This window comes from Lissotriton helveticus, chromosome 11, assembly GCF_964261635.1.
Source record: "Lissotriton helveticus chromosome 11, aLisHel1.1, whole genome shotgun sequence".
Lineage (NCBI taxonomy): Eukaryota > Metazoa > Chordata > Amphibia > Caudata > Salamandridae > Lissotriton > Lissotriton helveticus.
The window spans coordinates 225,725,815-225,741,140 of NC_136072.1; the positions used below are offsets into that span (position 1 = coordinate 225,725,815).

The 15,326-nt window shown below is 44.5% G+C and overlaps 1 protein-coding gene across 5 annotated transcripts in view; it reads left to right on the plus strand.

Annotated features, from left to right (window-relative positions):
• MME (membrane metalloendopeptidase) overlaps nt 1-15,326 on the plus strand; it is a 493,355-nt gene that overhangs the window by 75,884 nt on the left and 402,145 nt on the right. The window contains exons 1-2 of one of the 5 annotated variants that reach the window (XM_078667829.1): nt 10,854-11,035; nt 11,177-11,278. The exons of 2 other annotated variants lie outside the window; for them this stretch is intronic. In XM_078667829.1, the coding sequence (XP_078523955.1) occupies nt 11,196-11,278 (83 nt within the window). In that variant the 5' untranslated portion in view covers nt 10,854-11,035; nt 11,177-11,195. Of the gene's footprint in view, nt 1-10,853; nt 11,036-11,176; nt 11,279-15,326 lie in introns of those variants that run through there. 2 more of the 5 variants (XM_078667835.1, XM_078667831.1) reach the window with 2 other exon arrangements.

Consider the following 15,326-nt stretch of genomic DNA (forward strand, 5'->3'; position numbering starts at 1 on the left):
TATGAGCACATCTTTTAGGTTGTCTGTGCGTTTAAACGCAAACCTAGGTACAGGGAACATTAATCTACACCCACATTTTGTTTTGGGGGGGAAGCAAATATTGAGCCAAATGCAGAACGATTGTACTGTTAAATGCTCTTATACTACTCCTGTCTTACGTTGGCTTATTCTAGCACCAAATAGTATTCGTGGTTGTCATCTGGAACAAAGGAGTAAGCAAGGAGAGCTTCAAGAGTAAGTCACACCTACACATATCAACATCTTGGTAAATCAGATCCAAAATAACTCAACCTGTACATTGCAAGCACCTTGGAATGAATGCTGTGAAGTCTTCAGACACATCACACTCCGTTTTCACAATAGCGGACATCTCAGGGAAGGGTATGGTGCCTGAATGAACATCATGGAACAAATATTGCCTGCATTATACGTTAGAACATGTCAACAAAAAAATCTCCAAGCATAAATATTGTGTTCTGACCGTTTACAAAAATATTGTCCCATTCAAATTGAAAATAGAAAACCAAACTCATCGTGGCACTAGTTCTGTAGAAAATATTTAGGCCACACTACATGTAAGGAAAGATTTTTGTGAACACATTTTGACATATAAAGCTGATTTTATCAGAAATAACAGAACTGTCAGTTTATTTAAAAAAAAAAAAAAAAACTTGCGAGCTATAAGCCTAGTAACTCTTTTTGCCGTGTTTACTGTTGGTGTGTTGTTGCGTCGCAGTGACAGGGAGGGATGATAAATATATGTAATCTAAGTTGTGTATGTGATTGCCAATTCATCTGATTGAAAACAATGACGTGCCGTGTATATTGAGAAAACAGGTAAACAGAAATCATGGAGAACTCATTTTGCTAATTACTTTTTGGAGTTTTATAGCTCGTATTTCTAATCCGACTCTAAAGCTATCTATATAAACAGTAAATGCACTACGGAAACTGAAACATAGAGAACAAATGTTTTCCACTGATTTATTTCTCACCTTATATCCGCCTCTCCGCCGTCCCAATTAGTATTTTGTACAAAAGTATGCAAATTGCAGCATTGATCAGAAACAGCAGAAATCACCAGCACTGTACATATTCCATCAATTGAGCCTTGGCAAGCTCGCACCTTTCCCTGATGGTTGGTATAATGTGCTGATAGCACTCGGTTATTTGTAATCCTCAAAACATTTTATTTTCAATGTACCATTATTATGAACTCATATTTTTTGCCGCCCTCCCCCTTTTGCCGCCCTAGGCGGCCGCCTAGTCTTGCCTAGTGGTAGAAACGGCCCTGAGAACGGCAGAAAACCCTTTACGAAGTCCCCAAATTCTTGTCCTGCAGTGTCTTCTTCGCTCAAGACACCTCTAACTATCCTTGTCTTGTGGTAATCTGCCGCTGCTGTGTAGGTGGGGGGCAACAGGAACGAAACAAAACATGAGCCCGAAAAGTCAGGGGGCAACCATGTATGGGCTCTATCATGGCAGATGAAATAGGTACCCTTAGCTGCTAGAAACGCAGGGGAAGTCTGAGACCCAAAAACATACGTTTCAGTACAGACACTCTTCCCTAACTGAGCTCTGGGATTCTTGCCAGTACCTTGCAGACACAGGTGACCCTGATGGGGTACAATCCAAATCGGGGAAGATCTCTTAGCTTGCTGTTTCTCACTCAGAGTAGCTCCATATCCGGTCACGTTCCATCCTATATAGGCAAGTGTCTCATCTTCGGGGGTAGTTTCATAAGAAATAACTTCCTTAATCATGTCGACTATACCCTTAACTAGAGCACTATTCTTAGGATTGTCTTTTACAGAACGTAGGGGGTGGACTTCACGTGCATATATGAACATTGTTCTGTATGCCCACACAGAACCATTGTGGCTGAATGGCAGGACCAGATAAGGGATACCTTTATCCGTTGTGTGAGGCATAAGACCGCACACCCAACAGTTAGTCGTGTTCATTACTAGTTGGTGTTGGTGCAAAAGCTGAATAAAGGAGTTATTAATAAACTCTAATCTCCTAGCGGATTCGTGTTCAGGAAGGGGTTGAAAAGAATGTGAGGAAACAGTGGAAGGAGGAGGTATAGGCGATGTAGTGGATGCAAACGTTACTTGAAAAGAGAACAAAACAATGCACAATATCAAAAAACTTTTCTTTGTCATTATATTACATATTCTGGCTTTAAAGTTCACTCTTTTGGCAGGTCTCTCCATCTCGGAAAACTCAATCCTCTCTAAAGTGCTGCCCGCGATGGGAGGTTGATTCTGCTAAGGAATGCTTCTGTCAGTCCAGGGCAACTCCCTTAGACCAACCAGAACTGCCGACCTAACGTCGTCAGCTGCACCCCAAAGACTTTGGGCAATCGCGGCCCTAGCAGCGGAACCCGGATGGCGGTTCGAAAAACAAAAATAAGCAAGTTTCTCAGATGGGAGAGCTGCACTTTCAAAAATAGTACTTGGAGGGAAAAGAATTATTTTTATTTGTCCATAGGTCTCGGCCTCAAATTGTAGCGCTTTTTCCCGGGTACTGTCTGATCCTGAAACAGGAGTTCAGGCTCTGTAGTGTTCAATCGCTTTGATGGTGATACTGTTGGTTGCAAAATATTGTCGCTCTCCTGCTCAGTAAGTGTTCCTTTTACACGTGCATCACTGAAAGGCAGAAAACGTGACACGGTTTCAGTCTCTGAGTCGCCGACACCCTCCTGGACCCACCGGTCATACGGCAGAGGCAGAGGGATCCGTTTGCAGTGGATCCCGTGGATCCAGTTTGCCTTCCCCTCCACTCGAACCGCTGATCTTGTGGAAAGAAGGACAAGGTATGGGCCGGTCCACATCGGCTGGTCGTTTTTGGTTCGCTGGAAGTTCTTGACCAGCACCCAGGATCCGGGGTCGATCTGATGTCCTGGAGTTTCAGAGACCGGAGGCAGGGTGTCGTGAACCTGTTGATGCAAAACACGCAATTTAGCCGTCAATTCGTACAGATAATCAAGTAAAACAGGGTGTTCAATTTCGCTGAACTTAGTGGGCCTTGGCACTCCCCATATGTTGGCCGGGCGGCCAAAGACTATCTCATAGGGGCTAAGTTTCACTCGCGAATGCACAGTCATTCTGGTGGATAGGAGTGCTAAGGGCAGAGCTTCAGGCCATTTAAGACCTGTGCTCGCTTGAATTTTGGCCAGTTTTAGCTTAAGCGTGCCATCGTAGCATTCTACTAATCCAGCTGATTTGGGGTGATTTGCAGCGTGGTACTTTTGTTGAATGCCTAGCCCTTCACACACTCTCTTCATCACTCGACCCACAAATTCACTCCCATTATCACTCCAGATCATTCTAGGCATTCCAAACCTGGGGAAGAACTCTTTCACAAGGGCTTTAGCTGTGGATAAGGCAGTGTTGTCTTTTAGGGGATAGGCTTCCACCCATCTTGAGAAGGCACAAACAACGAGTACATATTTTAGATTGTTGCACCTCTCCATGTGAATGAAATCTAGCTGCAAAACCTCGAAAGGGTACGTAGGAGGTGCAAAATGACCAGCTGGAGTTGGGGTTCCCCTACCAGGATTGTGTTTCAGACACACCATGCAATTCTTGACGACATTCCTGAGTTTTGCCATAATGGAGCCAGCAACTTGCAAATCCCTTTCACGCTGATATGAGCCATTCCATGAGCCATTGTAACCACTGCAAGCACATATGCATCGGGTAACAACCATCTCTGATGCTCTGACAATTCAGCCCAACAACCATTTGCGTTCATTCTACCCCTACTTTCTCTCCACATGCTCAATTCTTTCTCTGTAGCCTCAGCTTGAATAGATTTCACACTCTCTATCGTGTCTTCACACATTCCAACATCACCAACCCATCTTGCAGGGCCTGCAACATACATTCGGCTCATCACATTCCTTGCAGTTTCTTTCGCGATTTCATCAGCAAATGCATTTCCACGACCAACATCATCAGTCACCTTCTTGTGAGCACTACATTTCACAATCGCCATTTGCAGAGGCAAGGTCAGTGATTCAAGAAGCTCATTCATCAACTGACCATGCTGAATCTTAGTACCATGCGAAGTCAGGAACCCACGTTCTTTCCACAATCGTCCAAAACTGTGAGCCACACAAAATGCATACTGACTGTCGGTATAGACAGTCACTTTCATTCCTTTTGACAACACACATGCTCTTGTAAGTGCAATCAATTCTGCTGCTTGAGCTGAATTATGTGGAATACGTGCAGCTTCAACAATTGTATGCAAAGTCGTGACAGAATATGCTGCAGTCGTGTCACCATTCGGGAGCTTGAAGCATGAACCATCCACCCATAATGTACCATCACATTCAGCAAGAGGAGTGTCCCTAAGATCTATTCTCCCTTTCGTTTCTTCTTCTGTTCTATGAAAACAATCATGCTGTTCTGAATCATCTAACTCCTCTACAATTGGTAACAATGTAGCTGGGTTTAATGTGCTACATCTTTTTATGTGCACATGACTCGCTTAAAATGTCAATTCGTAACCTGACAATCGAGCACTAGTTAAGTGCTGTGTCCTGGTTCTGTTTAACAACATGTCTACTGCATGTGGGACCATTACGACTAGCATGTTATTCATCACTAGACCAGCAGACTGTCGAATAGAAACAGCTGCTGCTGCTGTAGCTCGCAAACAACTTGACAATGCTTTAGCTACCGTATCCAAAGTCGACGAAAAATATGCACATGGACGCTGCTTGCCTCCAAACAACTGAGTCAACACTGACAATGCACAGACTTGTTTCTCATGGACATACAATGTAAAGGGCTTACTGTAGTTGGGTGTACCTAACACAGGAGCCGAACATAATGCTGTGCGCAATTCAGAAAAACTTTTCTGACACTCTTCAGACCAAGGAACGGGATTGGGTGTATCTCTACACGTTAATGCCACCAAAGGTTTGGCTAATAACGAAAAATTTGGAATCCACTGTCTACAGTACGATGTAATGCCCAAGAAAGCACGCACTTCTCTCTGTGTTCTTGGCACACTCAATTTTGCTATTGCCTGAATTCTTTCTGCGGTCAGTTTCCTTCCCCCCTTCGATAAGAGATGACCTAAATAGGTCACTTCTTGTCGACAAAATTGCAATTTGGAAAGTGACACCTTGTGATGCAAATCACACAGATGGCGCAACAATGACAACGTGGCTTTCTTACATATTTCCTCAGTATTTGCAGCAACAAGCAAATCATCAACGTACTGTACGAGGGTAGCATCTTCAGGTAAAACAATCGTATCAAGCTGTGTTTTTAGAGCTTGACTATATATTGATGGACTTTCACAGTAGCCCTGTGGAGCCCGTTTAAAGCGGAAGCTTCGTCCTCCTAAACTGAAGGAAAAAATATCCCTGCTCTCCTCAGCAATCGGGATGCTGAAGTAAGCATTCTTCAAGTCGATCACCGAAAACCAGGTGGCAGAAGCTGGAATTATAGTCAGTAGTGTAGTAATGTCGGGGACAACTGGAAATTGTGGCACAACTATTTTATTTACCTCTCTAAGATCAATCACAAATCTGTAAACAGGTGGCTGGGAAGGGTCAATTCGTTTTAAAACAGGCAGAACAGGACTATTGCAAACGTTGCCTCTTGTCTCTTTGATCACATCTTTTTCAATTAGATCGTAAACGATCGCTAGCAAAGCCTTTTCACCTTCACTAGAGATTCTGTAATGGGGGATTTGTGGCATTTTAACATTGGCTTTCAATGTCACAACATATGGTGGTATTTCTAAAAGACCCACATCATTAGGGCCAGTAGCCCAAAGAATATCTGGAAGAAACGACAATTCTGTTGGAAGTTTATCCCTTGACAAATACATTGGAGAAACCACTTTTTTACCTAAAGTAAGTTGTACTCCAGAAGGAGAACAGTACAAAGTTGCATACAATCTTTTTAACAGATCTAATACTAACAAGTTTTCACCACAACCTGTCATCAGAATAAGGGGTGCTTCGAATTCACAAGGACCAACAGAAAGAGACAAAAGGTCAGAAATCGGGTTCCTAACCGGGGCGCCAGAAAAACCTACAGAAACATTCATTTCACCAGACAAAGGTGCGCCAGGGAGTTTGGAGTGCATAATGCAACTCTTTGTAGCACCAGTATCCAACAGAAAAGGTTCTGACACACCTGATGTAATCACCTCAACGTATGGTCCACTCTGATCTACTGGAACTGAAACAACTCCCTCTCTTTGTCTATGGCGGTCCTAGCAATCATTACCTTCCCAATGCTCATCTTCTGTATAGTAATCATCGGCATAGTACTGAGCTGTCCTACCAGATGCGTTATTCTGCTGATCGAACCTATTCATAGAATTTTGAGGTGGAAGGGGACGTGCGTTCTGGGGGACGTTTCCACGTCCTCTACCTCTAGGCGCTTACTGAACACCACGACCTCTTACACCAGAAGCACCATTTGCACGCTGTAACAAAATAGGACAACTATACTTAAAATGACCCTCTTCCTTGCAATACGAACTCTGATTGGGACCTACAGGGACACGTGGCTGAGTATACTCGACTCTTTGCGAGTTCCTCTGATACTGTTGAGGCAGCTGAAAATTACTCTGATAGTTATTCTGACCATCATTATTCTGACCACCACCACCACGTGGCGGATATGCTTGCTGTAACAAAACCTTCGTTTTCAGCTCCTTAGTTTTCTTTTCTGCTCTATCTTTCTCGTCTTTGTCTCTATTTTCGTAATATTGTGCAGTAGCCAATATCTGTGCTGAAGAGGAAACTGCCCAAGAACTTTCAGAATCTTTTAACTTTTTACACAACTCTGGAAGCAGATTGTGCACGAATTTATCGACGAACAAACGCTGACCACCTTCTGTGCTCATATCTTGACCACTGTGGTCGACAAATGTTTCTTCAAACCTGGTGAAGAAATCTGACACCGTCTCATCTTTCTTCTGCTTACACGCAGACAATTTATCCCAATTTACTCGCATGGCAGGCATTATAGTTTTCATGTAATTAATAATCCTGCCAGGGAGGTCCGCTACTAAAGGCTCAGGTTTAGCACCACCAATTTGTAGGGCATCTGCAGCAGCAATATTAGCCCATGAGTCACCTAACTCCTGATCATGATCTGTATGACGAATCTTTTCCCATAGAGGCTGTGGAACAACGTTCCCAAACAACATATCGATATCGGCTAAATTCATGATACATGACCCTGCAGTCTGTGACAACTCTTTGTAATACCCTGCAGGATTTTTACGGGGATCAGTCAATGTCTGTTTAAGGGACAAAACTTCAGCTCGCTTCCATGGAACATGTACCCACACACGCTGAAAATGTGGCAGAATAGGTGGGTTAGCATTTGTGTCACTCTCTCTCCATTGTGGGGGAACTTCTCTCATGGGGTATTGTCGTGCCTTTTTCCTACCGGATGTGTCACACTCAAATAGTGATCGAGAAGTGCCCCCCTTACTCCGATACGACAACAATGTCTCAACCGCTCTCTCGACATCGGGACCTACGATCATGCCCTCTGCGAAATCGAACCGCACACGACACAACTCGGGCGGGTTGTATTCCAAATCGTTGTCTTCCAAGTCTTCACAGAGAAAAACACACATTTGTTCAAAAACATATCTCTGCTTCGGTGCTTCCCATTGACGGAAGACTTCCATGACAGACTCTACATCATACCTTACAGCGTCGATAACCCATTTATGTGCTAAACGATTCAGTAAATCTCTCTCTCGATAGTCAGGCAGTTGACTCCGCAACTGTCTTCGTTCCGGGTTAGGGGTCATACTAGGCGACCCGAAGAAAGGTGAGAGAAGATTAGTAACAGTGTTGGCCATTCTCTGTCGAACGGAAGGAGAAACTGACGGAAGAACGGGCAGAAAAACAGGGTGAGATAAGGCAGGAGTTGAGGCAATAGCAGAGGGAGCATCAGGAGAAGTAGAAGGTGCACTCGGCAAAATCGTAGAAAGCACAGGTGAAGCAGATGTGGTCGGTGGGCCTTGAGGAGGCTGCACCAAAGTAATAGGAGCCAGCTGAAGAACAGCTGGTGGGTGCTGTGGAGGAGCAGGAGGCAATGCAATCACAGGTTGCGCAACTAAAGGTTGCGGGGGTGCCGTGGCATTTTGTGCATAGGGGGGTGGCGAATTTAATAAATGTGCCATTAACGGATCTTTTTCAAGGTTTTTCGCTGCATCTTGTTGAAGAGGCGGAAAAACTGGATAGCATTTATCTATTACCATTTTACGTTGCCTGTGCAACTGCTCACTCATCTGTTCTTCCTCATTGTCTTTAAACTGCATAGCAGCTTGCATTATCGAAATACCCCATTCTCTCTTATTTTTCTTCGCTAATTTAATTTCCTTCTGTTTGGCTTCCTTACGCCATAGGCGGAAAGAGTCAAACATCGCCGGCCAGGCTTTCTTCTTGAAAAGTTTAACTTCGAGATTGTCTAAGATTTCGGTATCAAAGCTACCATATTGGGGCCATTTTAAAACACCATTTTTCTGGTGTATTTGATCCACACTTCATTATATGTGATGGGACCTACGCCATGTTTCACATATAATTCATAAGTTGGAGTTCCAATCGGAGAAACCGGACACGAGTCCTCCAATCGGGAATCCCTATTACTACAACCAAGACAAAACAAATTTCCAAGTCTGCTAAGACCAGGCATCTTCACTCTCTAGTCTAGCTTCAAACTTCAAAGGATTATCGATTACGATATTTCTCGTGAATACACGAGTCCTTCGGTTTTGGCACTTGCAAGTTCCAAAGATTATCCCAAAAGGATACCCAAGACTAAGAACCAACTAAGGACTGGGAGACGCTCCACTTATACTTAACTGAGATATCGATGATGTCACCAGAAGACTCGTCTTATCGTTTCTCTCTACCAAACTTCAAGGGTCCAAATCAGGGCGATAGCCAGGGCAGCAGTCCTTTGTAGCCGTCGGGACGCGGGGAACCTCGCAACAAAGACTTTCGGACCACGTCGACATGCAGGGGTCGATGAAGTGGCAGGCCTTCCTCCAGAATTTTCACACGAAGCTCCTCACGAACCTCTGGCTGGACCAGTACCGCTGGGATCGCCCCGCGTTGGGCGCCAGCTGAGGTACTGGGTTTTTCAGAACCGGTACCGAACCGGTAACCCAGTGGTGTCAGGGAACACACCCAAAGACCTCGAGTCCTTTCCTGATTCAGACCACAGAAACTCAGAGTCTTCTAGGTGAAGTCAAGGATCGATTTTATTGGCTGCAACCAAGTAACAGGTCCTAGAAGTACAACACACGGGAAGTATATTCTCAGGAGACTGCTCAATCTTACAAAGTCAGGCTTCTCTTTTTATACAAAATATTGTGCTTCAGGCAAACATTCTCCACATTTCAGTATTCTGTTCTCATGTGTCCACTACAAAGGAAAAGCAGAGTCATGATGACAAGCCCATATTTCAGTTTGTCCATCCCATAACAAATTACCCGGCAAGGCCCAACATTCTCATCAGATATCAGGGGACCCCCAATAAAAACGGTCACCTCCCCATCATAAAGCAAGTGAGAGAGAAAAGAGCAGGGACAGGTGTGAGCAAGATTCGGCAGGGTGTGTGTGCGATGAAAAGGTTTATGGTAGGCTGTGCCTTGATACTATCTCGTTCGGCCACTGGGAGAGGAACTGACCAAACAGGTTCGGCCTGGGGCAATGGTTCCAACTTGCCCAGGTCATAGAAAAGTCGATTAAGGTGTACCTGTCCTTTGGAATCGAATCTAGCTGGATTATAAGCCTATGTAATGGGCAACTCACAAAATGGCTGCTGTCCATAAAATGGAAGCCAAGGGTTCAGAACGAAAATGACGATTTCGAGGTGAAATCGTCACTCAAATATGCCGAAAATGCTTGTACATAGTGTACTCGTCATTCTCGGTCTTTTGATACTAAATTCGTCATGTTACGACGAAGTTTTATTCTTGAGTCCAGAATTATTACACGAGTCCAGGATTTTCAGAACCACACCTGAAGGTGATACAATGTATGTGTGTGCTTCCGGGGCTCAGCCAAGACCCTCGGAGCACTAGAGCATTACACCTTCCACTGCACCCCACCAATAATGGCATTGAGGTTCCTATCCCATTCTACCCTGAACAGAGACCTACTGCTGTACTTGAGAGAAGTAAAGTTGAAATCATAGACAGAGGGAAACATGACTACCAAAGTTTATTGAACCAAGCAAGTTTATTAGGGGTCACCATTTCAGGTATCCCTGCTCGGCAACGCCTACAAACTGAACCTGTGGCCCCATAAACACACACCATACTACTAAAATTGTACAAGGGAGAAAATCTTTTGCAGGAGTATATTCATTCCCACTGAACAACAAAAGTGGCTTTACATTCGTAAATAAAGGTACAATCACTTTATCTATCTGATTTCTCATTAGGAGGGTGTTTTTTTCATTTTGCTGACCTGTGCTTTAACTAACTGCTTGCATTGGTGTTCACTATCACACATACCCCTTCACATGGCCACCGCTTGAATTTTCATATGCTGCTGGCCTGGCATATAAATCCAATCAAGTTCCACGCCTTGTTCGCTCTTCTTATTTTGCTGCCATTAATTTCATTAGGTTGTTGAAATGCTTTGTCATGTTTACTCCGAATGGACTTGACTGAAAATAAAACAATTAGCTGCCTGCAATAATATTTCAAAGTCCAACTTGAATCAGCATGAAAAACATCAGCAAGAAAATCAGACAACTAACAGTTGCAAAGCATTTAATTGACCTGGCACTGATCCCAGCAACGTCGTTCAAAAGATCCTGTCGATAGCTATTAATAGCTTTCAGGAGGCCAAAGTCAGTCAATCCAGTCCACTGTGCGTGCGTTTTCACTAGTACCATATCTTGTAATTGGAATTGTATTTATGTAGCGCTTACTACCGCTGGCGAGGCGTCGAAGCACTTTTCGACGAGTAGGAGCCTACTCCGGACCCGAAAGGATTAGTTGTGGATTAGTATAGGTAAATATAAGTTTTTAATTTGAGTGGTGGACACATGGATCTGTTAGTTCGACTGAATATGATAAAGGAGGGATAGAGGACGGAAGAGCAGAGCATATATGTCTGAAATTCAATAAATGTGTTGCATTTGTGTTATTTTAGAGAAACGAGAACCACATGTATGGAGAGCAGTGTTGACGATTTTAAAAGAGGACAGAGTGATCTTCAAAGATTGTGTGAGACCCAAGTCAAAATGATCTGTAGGTGGGGCTTTTTTCTATTCTAATACAAAATGACATTTTTAGTTTCTATTTTTTTAATGTGTGTCTAATGGTGCATTTTCCAGCACATAAAACCAGTAAACCTGGTCTCTACATACTGGAAAAAACTGCTTTCAGTAGGGATTTTGAGGTTTAGGGGCTCTTAGGAATATTTTGCAAAATGGCTGTCAAATGACGGTAAATATTGTAGGATGTGGAAATTGTTGAGTGCAGGTGGAGGGGGTATTGTTGCTAATATTTGTGGCATGTTTGCCTTCTATGGCGCATTGTATCAGTTACAAACATATTGGGTCCGTTGTTTTACCCTCAGCGTAATATAATTTAATATAAAATCGCAGGGCGCAGGGTGCAGGAGATTACCTTCACCCAAAGACATTTTCTGAAAATGGAAGCCATGAGAGGGGAGGAAAATGTTTTCATTAATTTACTTTGTGACTATGATTACTCCTCCAAAGTTTCACGCCAAAAGTCCCCAAACGTCTGTGCAGGTGTAACATCCTCTATATGTTTCCACTTGTCCCTGTAGTTTCCAGTATCTTGTTCTTCGCAACATTTTGTTGGGCTCCTGATCATGAGGGTCCTCTCAGACTGCAAACCGGATGTGCACCTGGGACAAACTAGGCATGCTTTAAGAAGTTTAAGACCCCTTTGACCTTTTCTTTAAAGACCTGGGGGCAGATTTACAAGAAAGTGAAGCATCTGTAGAGATGCGTCACTTTCCCTGGGCCACCATGAGCAACCCTTGCATCACCCGGCGCACCATGGCGCAAGGATTGACTGATGTGTCAAAAATTCGGACGCATCTGTTGGGTTAAAAGTCACGCATTGCTGAGTCGTGTAAATGTGTAAATGTAAATGTATTGCGACTTATATAGCGCACGTATCACCCGAAGGTATCAAGGCGCTTGCTTAGGGAACCCGTCCTGGTATTCCCCTGTGAGATACCCCGGCAGGGTATCCACAAGGTGAAAGCCAGGCATCCCGCCGCGAGGGGCCGTAGTGGAGATTAAGCAAGCTATTGCCCAGAGTCGCAGAGTGTGACCCCGTGAGTCGAGTAGGCACCGGAGCGAGAATTGTCGAGTCCGTGGAATTTTTGAGCCCGAGACCCGCCGAGGCAGGGAATCGAACCCTGGTCCACGACCGATCTCAGCTTCCGGGTCTGCCGCCTCTAACCACTGAGCCACGCTTGCCACGCTTCTCCATCGCAAGCATGACGCAACTCAAGCAATGCATTTTGAGGCCTTTTCCAACTACACTGCGTCACTCCGTACCGCTGCTTCAAGCAGGCGTAAGGTTTTGAGGGAGTAACGTCCTAGAAGTGACGCAGTGAAATTTAGTAGATTTCACTGTCACATTTATGAGGCTTTCCTGCCAGGGAACGCCCACCCTGCATACATTAGATCTGATGCAGGTATAATGTGACGCAGGGCTTTACAACGTAATGCATCATGTTGTAAATTAGCCGCATTTTTTACGCCGCCACTGCATCACAAAAGTGACGCAATGACGGCGCTAAAGTGTTGCAAGGGGCTTGTAAATCTGCACCCTGGGCTGTTGGCTGCACTTATAGAATCTTCAGCAGCATCAACACCCAGAGACGATGACTAATGGCCTCCCGTTGTAAATTACATGAAATTATCTGGGGCAGGTGACGACTTAAATAGAAGCAATGCACTGTGCAGCAGCACTCTGGCAAGAATGGGAACGGGGACTTCCTTCCCAGATACAATCTAACACTGGTGGCTTGAAATATATAATTATTTCCAAAGTTGAGCTTGTTAAGGAAACAAGATCATTTCTGTTGCACGAGGGCATGGGTTTGCTAATTGCAACTTAAAACTGACAACTGTAGATGCATATTTAAAAAAAAACACACACACATTTTAAGCCTTTTTGGAAGACGAGGCCTAGTCCCAAGTCCTGAGCCTCACCCTCTACAGGCAAACGCAACTGCACATGACCACAAGCCATGTGCTGCAGGAACAACCCACCCGTCACAGACGACCAACACCCACTGCACAAGGACTCTGGCCATGCCCTGCGGCCCACCTCCACATGTGTCCAACTCCTGCGGTGTATGAGGGTGTTTCAGTAACTGTTTTGTGTCATTCAGTGTGGCTAGTATAATCCCATGATTAATGCACCTGCAGTAATGCTTTGGTCTGTTCACAGTGTTGGAAAACAGCTTGCCATATAATTAGAGTACATCAAACCTTCAATGAATACCCCTTTATGTTCCTCTTAAAGAAGAGCCAGACTTTGAACAGCTTTTAAAAAAATATTCTGTCTGGGGTGTCTCAAGTCTCCACACAAGGTTTACTGTTCCTTCTCCACAGTGGTGTAGCTAGTGGGGGGCAGAGGGTGCGGTCTGCCCCGGGCGGCATGAGTTTTGGGGGCAGCGGCCTCCCCCCTCCCTTACCTGCCATCTTGGAGCGGCAATAGTAATAGCAAGCACCCCCAAACCCACCGCTCCTCAATGTGTTTGCCGTGGGCTGGCAAACAGAGAAAACTCGCCAGCACCCTACCCCGCTCTTCACCGCAGCCACCACGGGGCAGCAAATGCAGACTGTTACCGGTGGCCAGAGGGCTAGCTACGCCACTGCTTCTCCGTACACAATAGAATAACATTTATTCTTGGATATATAACTAAAATGAGTGAGAATTTGCCTTAGCCTTGTGTGACACTGGCAAAAATGCATTACTTTTTGGTGTAATGCAGTAAAGCAACCAAACTTGTAGTGCTGCGTTTTGCAAATGGGAGAAAGCAGTGCAAAATTATATTTTTTGAAGTATACTCCTGCTGCTGTCATCCCTGGAGCTGGCTCTTTTGAAGGAAGCCTTGCATGATGGATGTTTAAACATTGCAAAGAGCTGTGTGCGTACTGCCTAACGCAAAGCTTCTCCAACAAGTAGCACGTGAGCCACTGGTAGCTCTCCATCTACCTGTGAGTAGCTCTCCCCTGTGCAGCCCAGTCTACTAAATTAGAAGCGTTTTCCTTGGTTGAATTAATATATGTATACCAAAACTGAAAGTGAGTATTCAAGCTGAAAATGTGTTCAGTTTCAAAACACATAATTCCTATACTATATTTAGAGCTGATAATTGAATGATCAATCATGCAGCATTGGGAGATGTATGGCTATTATTCTTACCTTGCTATTATTACCTTGATGCCAAGGCTATTGCCAGGGCTGGACTGGACGTAGCGGGCACCGGGCACACCCCCGGTGCGCCGCACGGGTGGGGGCCGGTTTTGGGCCCCTGGGGGCCGATTTAGTTACAGGGCCTGTTTTGCAGCATAGCTGCATGCAAAATAGGCCTTGTACCAAAATCGGCCGAAAACCGGCCCTGGCAAAGAGCTCGGCGGCACCCCCAACCCCGGGGGTGGGGGCCCGGCCGAGCACTTTGCCAGGGCCGGTTTTGGTTCCCAGTCCGACCCTGGCTATTGCCGCTGTGGCTAGTATGCATTACCTTGTAGAGGCATTCAAAATTGAAAAATACCTTTTTTTAATTACTGCTGGTAATCCTCTACCGAAGTGATCACAGATGGTAATCTTGCATAGGTAGGGTGGTCACAAATATATCCGTTTCTTAAGTCTGTGGCACTCGTGTTAATATTAGCTCAAGATGATTTTACTTGTACATAAGTAGATCTTATTAATGAAAATGTTGGGGACCCCTGGTCTAACATATGATTTGTACTAGAAGAATACACTTCCAGTTCAAAATCCAATACGTAAACAAATTCAGAAGGACTCCTGCAGCATAGTTCATATGTATATAGTTGGTTACTCCTGTGACTCCTGTGCTCGTGAGTATGGTTGATATGACGGCATAGTCAAGAATTTGGGAGTGGCTAATATGGTCATTAAATGGACTGGCATCAGTGGAATGAAATGGCAGCAACTTTTACCTTTGGCGAAAAGCATTTCTACATGTGTGCACTCAGATGTAATGATTGTGCATTGTGAAGGGAATGAGTTAGGCACAGTTACTGGTATTGCTTTATCTTTTGAAATGAAAGAAACCT